This window comes from Pelmatolapia mariae, linkage group LG22 (assembly GCF_036321145.2).
Source record: "Pelmatolapia mariae isolate MD_Pm_ZW linkage group LG22, Pm_UMD_F_2, whole genome shotgun sequence".
In the NCBI taxonomy this organism is placed as follows: domain Eukaryota; kingdom Metazoa; phylum Chordata; class Actinopteri; order Cichliformes; family Cichlidae; genus Pelmatolapia; species Pelmatolapia mariae.
The window spans coordinates 19,607,981-19,622,271 of NC_086245.2; the positions used below are offsets into that span (position 1 = coordinate 19,607,981).

At 40.3% G+C, this 14,291-nt stretch overlaps 1 protein-coding gene across 5 annotated transcripts in view; it reads right to left on the bottom strand.

Moving 5' to 3' along the window:
* The window catches only part of elmo1 (engulfment and cell motility 1 (ced-12 homolog, C. elegans)), a 105,049-nt gene that overhangs the window by 56,868 nt on the left and 33,890 nt on the right, over positions 1-14,291 (bottom strand). For all 5 annotated transcript variants that reach the window (XM_065470976.1, XM_065470977.1, XM_065470974.1 and 2 more), the window contains exons 2-4: positions 7,265-7,416; positions 262-302; positions 11-83 (exon numbers count right to left, since the gene is read on the bottom strand). In XM_065470976.1, the coding sequence (XP_065327048.1) occupies positions 11-83; positions 262-302; positions 7,265-7,342 (192 nt within the window). In that variant the 5' untranslated portion in view covers positions 7,343-7,416. The remainder of the gene's footprint in view (positions 1-10; positions 84-261; positions 303-7,264; positions 7,417-14,291) is intronic.

A 14,291-nucleotide genomic window follows, 5' to 3' on the forward strand; every position in this document is an offset into this window, starting at 1 on the left:
ATGAGCAAACCTTTTCTGTGATGTAGAAATTTGTTGCGTCAGCAATCTGCAGAGCAAAGTTTTCAGGGCTCCCCAGGGACCACCTAAAAGACATTGGATAGAGACAAAATACACTGTGTAATTGGTTTAAAAGTGCATTAAAAACAGCAAATTAAAAAACAGCAAATAGGATTCAAGTATGGGGGTAGGGGACAGTTAAATTCAAATCCAAAAGACATGAACTAGTGCATACATTAAAAAAAAAAGCAAATGAAGACTTACCCCTCGCATACTTCTTTAATGATGGCTGAGAGAGGCTTTTTCTGGGAATTAAAAAAAAGGCAAAACTACATTTAGTTCACAGTCTAGTACTGAGTTCCTAAAACAACAGGCAATTCAGAGAGGGCTGCAATTATTTTATATTGCGGGACTGGCACAATGAGAGGCTGTTCTCAGGAGCCTGTATTTATCCAACTGCTGATGTGGGATCATCGACCATGGCTGCTGCACCGCTTCATTCATTATTACTGATTCAGTGTTTCTACAGCGGTGCAGAGTACATCTTTTCAAGAACCACATTTACAATTTCACAGCTAAAAAATTTAATGAAGATTCAATGAAATATACAGAAACCCCTCAGTGCCCCAGGAAGCCTAAAACAAGATACTACCTAAAGTGAAACAAGTTTTTAAATCTAGATCTGGGGACATCTAATAACAGCCTTAGTATACTAGCAGTGGAAGATTTAGCATTACAAGTCAACGCATGTTGAGGCCAACCTTCCCCCCCGAGGGGCAAAGGCTACACTAAAACTTTGATGTTTTATGATGTTTTTATTACAACATGCTGACGTCAGCCTGCTTTCACAACAACATGCTGATGTCTGACCTTTGACCTATGATCTTGAAGCATTACATACTAAAATGGAGTATTTTATTATCTTTAACCATATTATTGGATTAAAACTGGCTGTAAAACTTGAGATTTTAAGATATATATTCATGCAGTGTGTGATTTTGCGCAATTTTATGGTGCCATTGAAAAAAATAAAATGTGTGTTGTACAACTTTCTTCATGCCCTTTCATATGATATATTACTCAGTTCACTCTATTTCCTTCGGGGTCAACCTTCAGGATCAATAAAGTTTTATTGAATTGAAGTATGGTTTCTTAAAATTTTTTTCAATGTTAACTTTGACCTTGGGTGCTAGCTATAAAGTAGCAGAGCCAAATGCTCAGCTAACCTATGTACTCTGGTCCTCCAGGGCCTAGTATATTGTTGTGAAGTTTGAGAACAGACAAACAAACTGAACCAATTACACAATGTTTAATCATTACGTAGTTGGTGCAGCACCTTTTTTAAATGACTTTGATCAACCAAAGATAATAAAAGTACAGAACGATATCAGGTTCTGAATCAGGATACTTCATTTTCTGCTGGGCCAATTCTAACCACTCTTTTCTTTAAATTCTTCCCCCCCCAAACGCATGAAGATGGATTCATTTGAGCATCTATATATCAAAATATACGAGCACTGCATTATTGCTTTTCTGGGGATTAGCCCAGGCAGTGAGAGAAGCTGCGATGATGAAGACAGACAGACAAAGGATAACGATGGCAGGATGGTGGGCATATATGACAAGGAAAGAAAGGCAGAGTGGTGACAGAAAAAGAGGGTGGGCTGTTTGTGAACAAAAGGGAGAACGGGGAATAAACAAAAGCGGGAAAAAGTATGCGAAAAGAAAAAGTGTACACATAAAAGGAGTTTGAGTCTTTTTTTGTGTACTTATAAAAACAATGCAGCTAATAACGAGGACAACAAACAGAGATGGACACGGAGAGATGAAAAATTAGGAGCATGCAAGATGTGTACGAAGAGAGAAGCCGAGATAAATAAAAGCAGCGTGTGCATGAGAAATGCTAATCAGTGTTAACTTAATATCTGCTTGCTTGCCACTGCCATCATCCTCACAAACACTCATAAAAGTACTCGACGCTACAACCACGTTTCTAAAAGTGTTCAGCTATTTAAACTAGAGCAGGGCGATATGACCAAAAATATTTATCACGATATACATTTGAAAATTTGCGATAACGATATAACTGATGATATAATTGACACTAGACAAAATACTTTACAACTCCACAACTTTATTAGTGCAAAAAAACCCCAAAAAACATCAATGTATTTTCACTTAAACAAGCAGCTGTTTTTTGCATTAAAGTTATATAAAAATTTAACAGTGCAAATGCAAATTCCTTGCTGACAGTTTAACCAAAAGGCATTTCCAGTGGAAATTGGTCGACACATCCTCAGCATAACCATGTATAATATCCACAAAACTTAAAAAGAGGTAACACACAATACGGTAATATTATGTTGAAGCACAGTACGTATCACTCCGTGAGGCTCCTGCCTACGGTAGCCGTAATGCTCAGACAATCCATGAAGCGGTGCGGCTTCGTAGCTTAGCAAAGTTGTACTAAAACATTTGACAGATTTTCGAGCGCCGTGTACCACATAAAATCGTTTCGAGGTCAGTAAACACAACCAGAATTCATACATAAGGCACACGGGATTATAAGGGGCACTGTTGATTTTCAGAAAAATCAAAGGATTGATTTTAAGTGTGCCGTATTTTCCAAAAAACACGGTAATAACGACGGCCCGCTAGCATGCTCTACCAAAAATAGTGCTTTGTTGTGTATCTGACAGACGAAAGCCAAACCAGTTCCACACCACTGAAGTTGCAGCATTTTTACAAACCAATTCTGGTTCATCCATTTCATTCAACAATCTGCTTTCGCCCTTCTCATTCTCTGTCGCCGCCATACTTTTTCCGCCATGTGCATATGAAAACAAAGGCACTGCGCATGCGGGTTTTACCCATATTCTATCGCGATATTTCATTTTCTTATCGTTGCCCAACATTATACCGGTATTATCGTGAACGGTATGATATGGCCCAGCCCTAATTTAAACCCCATATTTACCTTAACCCCCCCTTCACAAAAACAACATTTTAAATGTTGCATCAAAGACATTTTTAATCATTTTTGGGAAAAATAAATGCTCTTAGAATTTAGTGCCAGTTACATGTTTCAACCAGAGGCATGTTTTCCACTGTGTTGCATCACTTCTTTTAAAAAACACTCAGAAGGCATTTGGGAACTAAAAGGGACCGATGCTGTAGCTCTGAAAGTGAATATTTTCAGTGGTGATGCTGACAGACATGTATTGCAGAGAGTCCCTCTTTCATTACAGATCATGCTGCAGTAACACAAACAGAATGTGGTTTGGCATTTCAGGAATAAGCAAACCCTTCCTAGAAAATGTTGCTCGTAACCTGCATATGTGCAACGTTTGCATGTCATCCAAGCCGCTGCGCACTAAGGAGCCATCATGGATGCTGTCTTGTTATTTTTCCCACGACAGCAACTGAAGCTCAGAGGATGGAGCATTCATGATTTAAAAAAACAAATCTGATTTTGATTACTTCCTTGCTTACAGAGATTTCTTCAGCCTCTGAGAATCATTAGGTTTTTGCAGATGATGCAACTTTAGGATTAAAAACTTCATTGTTAAATTTCTGAATTATTTGGCAGCTCTTGACAGAGTAGTAAAACCCTTCCCGTGTTAACTTCTCAGTGAATCATCCTCTCTGGTAAACTCTTTTTATACCCAGTCATGCTAATGTGAAATAAGAGAGAAACACAGAGATGCTTCCAGTGACCCTACTTTATATGTTGCCTATTATGTACCTATAAATACAAGCAGTTCTCCAAGATTTAAACTGACTCTGTTTTCCCATCTACCATTTCTCTGTCTAACCTCCCACTACATCTTCCTCTCCTTTACTATTACTTTCAACCCACACGAGCCACTTTGTTTTACTTACTGTAAGCCCAGTCAGGAGTACAGTTCAAGTGTAACACCTGCTACATAACCGGAATTCACTTTGTACAAAGGTGAAAAGCAAAGCTGTGATCTATAAGATCCTATACCACCCACTAGATTTCAGCTCCTGTTACTCCACACAATAGTTTATCTAAGGAGTTATTCCACTTTAGCACATTTAGTGGTTATTCTTTTTTTTTTCCCCCTTCAAGGTCATTTATATGCAATAAAGCATGAGCCGCTAGAACCTGCTAGCCATTTTTGCACATTCACTGAAGGCATTTAGTCTTATTTCACTCAAGGAAACAGTTTAATATATCCCTCTGGACTTTTCTTCTGTTAACCACTGTGCTTAGATGCGTGCGCACAAACACACGCCAAAATATAAATAAATGCCTTTATCTTTAGTTTTCTATCTTTTAACCACAGCAGTGACATAAATCTAAAACCAATTTTAGCACATTACCTAAAACTAAGCAGGCTGTTAGTCTTAGAGTTTGTTTCCCTTCTTTTGTTTCTTGCTCCTTTTCTACCTGCAAACATTTTTCTCATCCCTCTGCTCCACCCGAAACCCCACCACCCAATCCTCCCCCAGTTTCTCTATTGCCTTTCTGATAAACAAAAAGCAATAAAACACTTAAAAACAATTGTCTAAACTTGTAGCGATTCCCCCGCATTCCTACATAAAGGTTGGACTTTTGTGCCTGAAGATGTTTGGAGAGATACAGAAATCACAGAGACACACACCGAAGCAGATGTAGCCTAAACACACTCACGCGTGCACTGCAGAGGAGCATATACAAACAGACAGAAATAATAAAAATACACATATTTATCGGCATGCACATGGATACAGGCACATGCACGCACACACACAGCAAATAAGCATGCACACGTATGAACAGTAACAACTATCCATGTTGCCACACAAACACACCCACGCACATTTTCACTTAAGCAGAATTTTACCTGCGTAAACAAAATTTACACATACAAGTTTTCAGGCATGTACACACACGCGCACACACACACACACACACACACACACACACACACACACACACACACACACACACACACACACACACACTTTCTCTGGGTATCAAAACAGCTCGAGCTGCAGAAGCCCACTCCCCGTCGCATGAGTCAGACAGCCATATGCTGCTGCAGGGCCTATTGTACAGAGGAGATGCAGAGGGAGGAGGAAGAGGTGGGGGTTGATGGTGGAGGACAAGAGAGGAAGAGGCACAGCGCGCGCAAGTTTCGCAGTCACAACAAAACATGGGGAGGAGGAGTGCGAGGGGGGGAGCGAACAAGAGCGAAAGCAAAGAAGGACAAAGAGGAGGAAGGCAACACAGAGGTGGAACAAGAGGAAGATGACAGGGAGAGATAAAAGGAGGTGGAGGAGGAGGAGGTGGAGGAGGAGGAGGAAGAGGAGGAGGAGGAGAGATGGCTTAAAGAAGTAAAGACAGACCTAAGCAAAGCTAAAGGCAATCTACTCAGACTGGAACAGCGCTGCTGATAAGGGGGGCATTTATTACAAAAACCACATCCCCTAAATCTCTACTTAAGTGTTTAAAGCACCAGAAGCACATGTACTTCACAGTTCAATACTTCATTCACTAGTTCATCCATTGAGAAGGGCAATTGTGACTCCGGTTACCACGGTGACTCATAGCTTTTACAATCATTAGCCCATCTGTGAGTCACACAAACAACAAACAGGCCAATTTATAAAACTGTATGTGCAATCAAACAAAGTAACAGCAAAAATGTCCCCCCACACACACATGGGGTAGTCGCTGTTTGGGCTAATTATTTTATTAGCATGTAATCTAGCGCTGGATAGACCCCGACAATCTGCTGACATACGGCATGGCCATTATCTGTGGGCTCGTAATGGATGCGAGCTGCGTGCAGGCGAAAGCAGCTGCGACGCAAATCTACACAGAAGTGCAGTTTCAGTTTTAAAGCATGTACCAGTGTTGTTAACTGTTGAGCATTAACATAGCAACCGCATTATGCAAATCAGTGGAATATATAGCTATGCACTGATGGGGTTTCATAGCGCTTTAGCATTGCAGCTATTTAATGTTACAGTTTAAAAAAAACCCAAACAAGACAAACCATTAATACCCCCTTACAGTCGTGGAGCTCCACCAACCACTCAAGTTGCAGTTTAGATCTATGTTTGTCCAGATGCATGCAATATATCAAGTGAAGACTTGGAAGAAATTTAATAGTGAAAACACCACAAATTGAAGAAAGAGGAAGACCACAGAGGAGATTCATGGATGTAGCAAAAAAGTTCATACAGAGGCTGGAAGACGAGGACACTAGGAATAGGGTGAGATAGCGGAAGAGAGTGATGGTGAAAAGAAGAAACCGAAAGACGGCGAAGAGAGTCGCAAGATCTCCTCACGCTCCCGAGTTACAGTGTAACAATCGCCACAAACAGAACATTATGATGCTGAACGTCTTGGGTAATGGCCAAAACTGCGTGACATCACAATGATCCTTGACCACGACCATTACTTTAAGTGAACATTTGTGTCAGATGAAGCGAAACTTGCTCGAGGAGTTGCTCAGATATCACAGTCAAAAGAACAGGAGGTCACAGAGACCCCGACCTTTGACAGGCAAAGTTAATCCATTATTCCTTTGATACAACAGAGCTTTTGTCCAAACCTATTGAAATTTCCCTGAAGGTGTTCAAGAGATATCACATAATGCCTCTGACCACAGCTGTGACCATTATGTTTTACATTTTAAAAAACAGCATTACTAAGATTCATTGATATTGTAATGTGACAGATGAATAAAGCTTTAACTGAGTTTATTTTCCATAGCAGACAAGGTAAGAATGAGAAGGTCGCTCACCTAAATGTTTTGTACATGGTGTTGTGCTGTATACCAAATCTCACCTCCAATCATATGAATATTTTTTGCTCTGACAGTGAGCTAAACAGCCCAGGTATTTACCCACAAACATCCATATTTTTAATGACAGAGCCAGCCTCTTCGCATTCAGTGAAATTTCTTTAAAGCTATGTCAAAGCTGTGACTAACTGTTAAACATCTTTAATTAAGGCCACATCCTTGAGGCTAATTAGTATAATTGATGGGAACAACGCAAAAGCTGCACCAAGCCCTGATCACATCCGCCCAGCCGCTCCAGAGAGAGACACCTACAAACATCCAAGCGATTTCATTATATACACAGCAACGGATTACTGCGCAATAATGTATTCATACAAAACATGCACTGTGATTATGGTTTATAAATCTGCACGGTGAGCGTCACAGACCCCAAACATTTTTTACTGGTTGTGCTGGATTTAAAGCTGGTGAGATGACGGTCTCTTTTGTTGCACTGAGGCACATACCTGGTCTATCTCCATGAGCTTGGGGAATGCCCCCGGCCACTCAATGGCCACCTTGACAATATCTGCCGGCGGCGGCATGGCTCCCAGGGTGGGGGTGAGAGCCTCACTGCCTCACACCTCTGTCAGTACTACTGAAGATGGCTCATCCAAACCTGTAAAGAGTGAAGGGGAACAAAAAGAAGCAGAAATGAGGCACATTAGTCACTGATGTTTGCTTGTGTTAGATTTGTTAAAACTCAAAGACTATTTTAAGGCCAACAAGGACAGCGCTGAAAAATAAGACACGAGTGCAACACAGCGCTCTGGGGGTGGGGGGTGAGTGCAAGCAAATGAAACTCATCTTCAGGAGAAGCTAGTGAACTGCTGAAACCAATAAGTTCACTTTCGTATAGCATTTACATTTTTAGAAGAAGTTAGTCAACTGACCTATTTACATCAATTTACTATAATTTGTGCACCCACAAGAAAGTAAACACTCTGTCTCCTTTTATTTCGTACCAAGAAATCATCTCAGGTAAGGCTGGCCAACAACAGTGGGGGGTTTATCGTCAGTACCAGTTTAAAAACCACAAATACACTGCATGCCGTTCATTAGCCCACAGCTAGGACAGGCTCTTCAGTTAAGAACTATGCTCTTCATGCTTATTCCTGCAAATACTGGCACTGAAAGTCATACGTGAATGCAGTTAAACTTCTGACTATCGCTTATGCAAACTAAGGCAGGCAGACTTTTTATTTGTCCTCTGAGATCAATTTTTCCAGGGGTAGACTAATTTAAAGTTGGAGTGTGGTACATTTACATATAAATAACCATCCAATAAATTCGAGCCCTTGCCAAACAAGCTCATACAATGCTGATTAAGCCTATCAGAGCCACGTAAATCTCTCTGTGTTTTGCAAAACTGGAGTTTTAAATGTGGTTACTGCAGTTACTTTCTGTACAAGAATTCAGAAGGACGTTAGAGCAACTAAGTGCATTTACTCTCACTGCCAAAAGGGAAGACAAAAAGTCCACACATCTGGATATATTCAAATTGTTCATTGGTGTTCGAGTCAAAATTCAACTGCTACTCTTGGTTCTAGCCTCAATTCAGACATTTTTATCCAGCAGAAAAACCATAAACCACTCAGCACCATCTTCCTGTGACTCAAGCAGTGGAACAGTTCAGTTTGAAAGTCCCTTTGGACATTTTCACATAATAGTTCCTGTAGCTTGGGAGAGAGGATGTAACTGCCACATTAAACCACATTAGCATGAACATAAGAGTCAAAAGCAAGCGGTTAAACACGTTAGTAGTGCAGAGCTTCTTCCACAGCCCTGTGCAGTAGCACTTGCTTCAAGGGGTATTCCTCCAATTTAGCATATAAAAAGGTCAGTTTACTCATCGTGGGGCGCATGAAACAACCTTTAAAAGATCTGAGCAATGTCTTCTGTTATTCTGGGTGAGCTCTGTCAAGTCTGAGTAAACTACTTAAGTGACATGACCCAGATATCTTAGCTTGGATTGATAAAAAGACTTGATTAGCTGCAGATTAAAAAAAGCTAAAACAAAAAAAAGTTGATCTGCAAAAGGAAAGCAGAAAAACGATGAAGCACAGATTAAAGAAGATGGATGTTAGTACTTGACTTGGGGATGGGTCACAATGTAACTGAATTTTACAATTATACCTTGAATCCGTATAAGCAACCATGTGAACTCTTGTTCATAAACAAAGCAAAGGCAAAAGACGTCAACACTCACTCCACTTTCACGCAACTACCCCTACGCTAACACTGAATCTGTAATCCTCCTCCCTGGCCCCTGTCCCGGTGCACAGCCCTTCAGGGCACCATAAACGGCATGATATCTCACATAGGAGACGACAGCCAGATCGACCTGAAAGGCTGTGGATAAGCCAGTTTGTGCTTCCACAGCTTAAAGAAAGGCAAATCAGAGTCACCCGGAACCGTGCGGGGAGAGCTGAGGAAAACCACTTCTGTGTCCTTGCAGGGGGTCTAATGAAACCCGCCGGTGGACGAGTCTCGAGTGGAAAATGTAGCATAGAAATCCCCCCAAATCAACTGAGGAAGGCATCAATAATTTACCTTCTCAGCTTGTCTAAAAAACTCAGATAATCCTAGGTCCTGGTGAAGAAGTCTGATTACATATTTAATTTGAAAATGCATAATGTATAATGGCTGGCTCGGACTAATTCCTGGGAGAAAACTGCTGAGCGGAATATGGTGTTATTATAGTGTTAATACACATGGCAAAAGCACCTGTGGATGGATGACTGGAGACGTGTTTACAAACACTGACCACATGTAATCTATGCACGTGTGCATTTAAAGAGCATGTGTTAATTTAAGGACACCGGCCTGGCGTTGTGTGTGATTCACCCCATAATAATCCACATAGCCTTTATTCAAGGGCCCGTTGCCATGGCAGCTGCTGCATCAATAGCTTGAGATGTGGATGCATTTTCTTTCCAAACTGCATGCCCATACTCAAGTCACGTTTGTCACAACTTCACAAAAATGAGTCACTCCAGCCCTCTGCGTTGAACGAGCGTGCCTGCTGAAGATTAGAACGGTTTCTTAATGTATGTTAAATACTTTCTGATACACTTTGCCTTCAGTGATGTTCAGTAAATTAGTGTTTTGCTCCGCTTTCCAGCTCTGTAACCTTACACAGAAAAGATAATGCCACAAAAGATGAGGAAAAGCAAAATGGAAAGACAACACTGAAAGAAATCTATGTAAACATCTGGATAAACTGAATTCTTGAATCCTGCTTTTCTATTCGTTCACAAAAATGTGCCTTTTAAGAAAAGAAGAAAAATTAAATTTCAGGCTCATCCAGTTTTTTCCATGTTAAAAATACATGTCCCAAATACAGGAGCCTTACTGTACTAACACATGTATGATTCATTCAGTTGCATTACACAAACAAACCTGCATTAGTCATCTATGTACTGATAATCATCCCTCTCGAAACTGACCCAAAGTCACAGAGAGACAGAAAATGAAAGCTAGAAATCTGCTGTTCTTGAGACTGCCGTCAACATTTTTAGCCCTGATATTCTTTAATGTTAGTCCACTGTTTAATTTGTCAGTTTCCTCAGGTTAAAATATCACAGCAACTTTTAAGTGAAATATCTCAACAGCTGTTGGATGAAGAGCCATAACATTAGCTAAAGCTTGTACATTCACATGCTCTTCAGATGCTCCCATTTCCAAAGTTTTCCTGATTATTCCAGCACACATACAACACAGTGCATTAAAGATCCTCGTGAGATGAAGGGTACATGCTAAACTTTATCCTTAAAGGTTAACACACTATCACAGTGAACCTAAGACTTTAAGTTGACACTGTTTTCTGCACCAACATGTTAGCATTATCTAAATATCAAGGATCCACAACAGCACTCAGTTGTTGTTTTTTTAGGTTCTAAGCCTATATTAGCTATTTGATGATATTTGATGGTACTGGCATTTATAACACCTAATAAATGAAAATTGAAAAATGAACTGGATAAGCACTAAAAAAAAAAAATGGATGGCTGGATACCAGAATGCAATGTTGGGTTTTAAATAATCAAGTATGGGCATTTAAAATCCTATAGTGGTTTTGTCTAATCAACAATCTTCTTTTTGTCTTTTCAACACCTACAAAAAGTAAATAAGTAAAGCAGTTTATTTGAATGTAATTGTTTCGTATTGCTTTAACTAAACCTACCAGTGTAATTTCTGGGACTTCCAGTTGTAACTAAAGCCAAACAGTAAAATCCACTGGGACATATTTCTGTTGATGTTATCACAGACATAGCAGGATCTGATGAGTAACATGAAACCGGAGTGCAGAAATGCCAAAGATAGCTACTGTGATATGTTTGCACCAATACTTAGGCTCAGTTCACCGAGTACCCTGCTGTGATAACACAAAGAAATAACCAAAAATTACAGGAAGATCCATTAAGTGAAGAGTTCGAGAGACTTGTTTGTACCTTAAGTCAGAGCACAAGCTCATTCTCCTGACAGAGAATTTGTTTTTCCAATAAGGATGAGAAGTGTGTGCGTGTTTGTGCGTTTGTATCTGTATGTGTGTGTTCCCAGCACCTTGTCATCATCTTCCAAGAACTTCAGATGACTCAAAGATGGACTGCCTTGAGGCATATTGATTGGAAATACACACATGTGCACGTACCAGGACACACACACGCACACATTATCTAAGGCTTCAATTTAATTGAGAAACACAACGTTTCAACACACATAGCACACCAGAGCTACAAGTGGTCCAGGACTCATTCGATCAACATGTTTTTCTAGCGATCAACAGACTGCGCTCCTGCAAACAGCTTCTTAGAAACAAGCTTTTCACACCAGGATTTTGTCTGGCATCCGTATACGTTTGCCTTCATATCTACAAAAGATACTCATGATTTACATGAGCCATGTGGTCTGTGTATCAATTCCCTTATCTGTCACTTTGGCATCTCGCTGCAGCCTCTCTACACTGTAAATGGAACCTTGTTATCGCGCTAGCTGCTGTCACAGCTCATCATGTCAGAGCAGGTGATTTGCTGCAACCTGGTTTAGCTGAGTGTGAGCGACTGAGTGTGTTTATTTTACGCTCTGCTAGAGGGTTAAGCAGGCCAGCGGGATACAGAGCTCAGTCCATCTTTTTTTATTTGCAAAACCCGTCACTCAGTTCTTCTGGATCTGACCCCGCTTCTTTTCTCTTCTCTGCTTTTCTACCGCATCTGATGTTTTATTGCTTTCATCGACCTCTTTTTCCACTCTGTGCTCCGCTTCTCTCTCCAGAAACATATTATTTTGCAGAATTTGACCCAAATAATACATATACACTCACCGGCCACTTTATTAGGTACATATATTCAACCGCTTGTCAATGCAAATATCTGATCATCCAATCAAATGGCAGCAACTCAATGGATTCAGGCATGTAGACATGGTCAAGGCGAATAAGAATGGGGAAGAAGGGTGATCTAAGTGACTTTGAATGTGGCATGGTTGTTGATGCCAGACAGGGTGGTCTGAGTTTTTCAGAAACTGCTCATCTACTGGAATGTTCCCTCATAACCAACTCGTGGGTTTACAGAAAATGGTACAAAAACTGAACATATCTACTGAGCAGCAGTTTTCTGGATAGTTGTTGCCAAAGGAGAGTGGCAAGACATCTTTGAGCTACAGTTGCTCAAATAACCACTGAAGGTATGCAGAAGAGCATCTCTGAACACACAACGTCAAATCTTGAAGCAGACGGGCTGCAGGGTAGAAGACCACACTGGGTGCCCCTGCTGTCAGCTGAGAGCAGTGTTTAAGAACAAAGAAAAAACTGGGAAATTTGCACAAGCTCATCAAAATTGGACAACAGAAGATGAAAAAAAAATATATACTGACCGGTCTGAGTCTGGATTTCTGTCACAACATTCAGAATGTAGGGTCAGAATCTGACATGGTACTGTAAGTCGAGGACCAGAAAAGCCTTATTGGATGCTCTCTTTTTAATTCTCTTGGTGCAATCTTCATATTTACACGTTGTATTCACCACCATGACTCTTATACAATGAAACCACAGTTTAACTGTTCCAGAGTCAAGCCCAAAGTTATTGTAAGCTTTAAAAGTACATGTGTGCAATTAATCTGTCCTTATACACTCGCCCACCTGCTGTTACCAGGAGGCATTTAGTGCTGGGTTACAGTATCTATCTTCTCCATGATTACATATAAACAGAAGAAACTAGAGCCTTGTTGATACTGGAATTTTGGAGAGGGTACCAGTTTTCTTTAGAGAGAGAATATTATTTAATTTAGGTAAAAGTGCAGAGAAAAATATTATGACTGTTTTGCTTTTGAACATTATTTAAATCCAAATAAATGACAAATACAAAAAAAGACTGAGACTGCGAAATTATCAAAGTAAAATTTTCATTTATGCATCTTTCCATTTATAAGTTTAATTTAATCATATAGTACATTAAACAGTTTATTATTGTGTGATTCTGTCACCTGCCAGAGGTAGAAATTAAGGAACAAAGCCATCAGTAAAGAGAAGAGAGATGATGACAGCAGAGGAAACAGAGGGGAGAGAAATCTTGTGTTTTGTTAGGCAATACTAGGTTTCACCTCAATAATTCATGATGTGTAATAGGAGGGTCACACAATCTGTGGAGGGACGAGGGGAGGGGGAGGGTGAAGGTGAAAAATGCAAGGGAACACGAGTAGGAACAGAGGTAGGAAGGCTACGAGAAGCAACGTAAATGAAAGCGGGGCCGACAGCGCGTCAGAGAAAGTTAAAATGAAGGGTACTGATAATAAATAGAAAGCCAGAGAAAATGTAATAAAAAACAGAAATAAAGCAAAAAAGAAAGTAAATCAGCACATTATAGACATCTGAGAAAGTAGAACAAAAGAAAAGGAGAAACAGAGGGTTAAAAATAGAAAGACAAGGGTTATCACATTATATGGACGTATCAGACCGCAGGATGACTTGTGCTAGAGTATGGTGAGACTGGGCTGCTCCTCCAAGAAACTTTCTGTGAGAGCGTCAATGTTGTGACAGAGACCATGAGACGGCACTTTTTAAACACCGTGATGTGTCGCCTAGCTGCACTTCGCCCTGATGAACGTCAGAAGCCATTAACACATTTACCTAAGTGTCGCTCTCAAACTCGGACATTTAAGTGGCATTTAAAGCAACACGACCTGAGGAGGCTGTTATGTGCAAACACCCTCACCCAGGATCAGGACTGGGCACATTAGAAACTGGGACTGTTGTGGAGGGCCGAACCTTAGGAAAATAAGCCCCCACCCCTGCATTAGATAGTCTGATCGGGTAACACTTTTACATAGTTTTTTATTTGGTTACTAAAGTCTGGCTAAATACACAGTTTAATAATTAATGCATTTACCCTTTTCTTTTTAAAAAAAGAAATCATTTAAAAGTTGTAAAAAATGTAGCCAAATTTCTCCACTCTCTAAGACAACTCTCTATTTAACTCATCTTACTTGTCATAATTG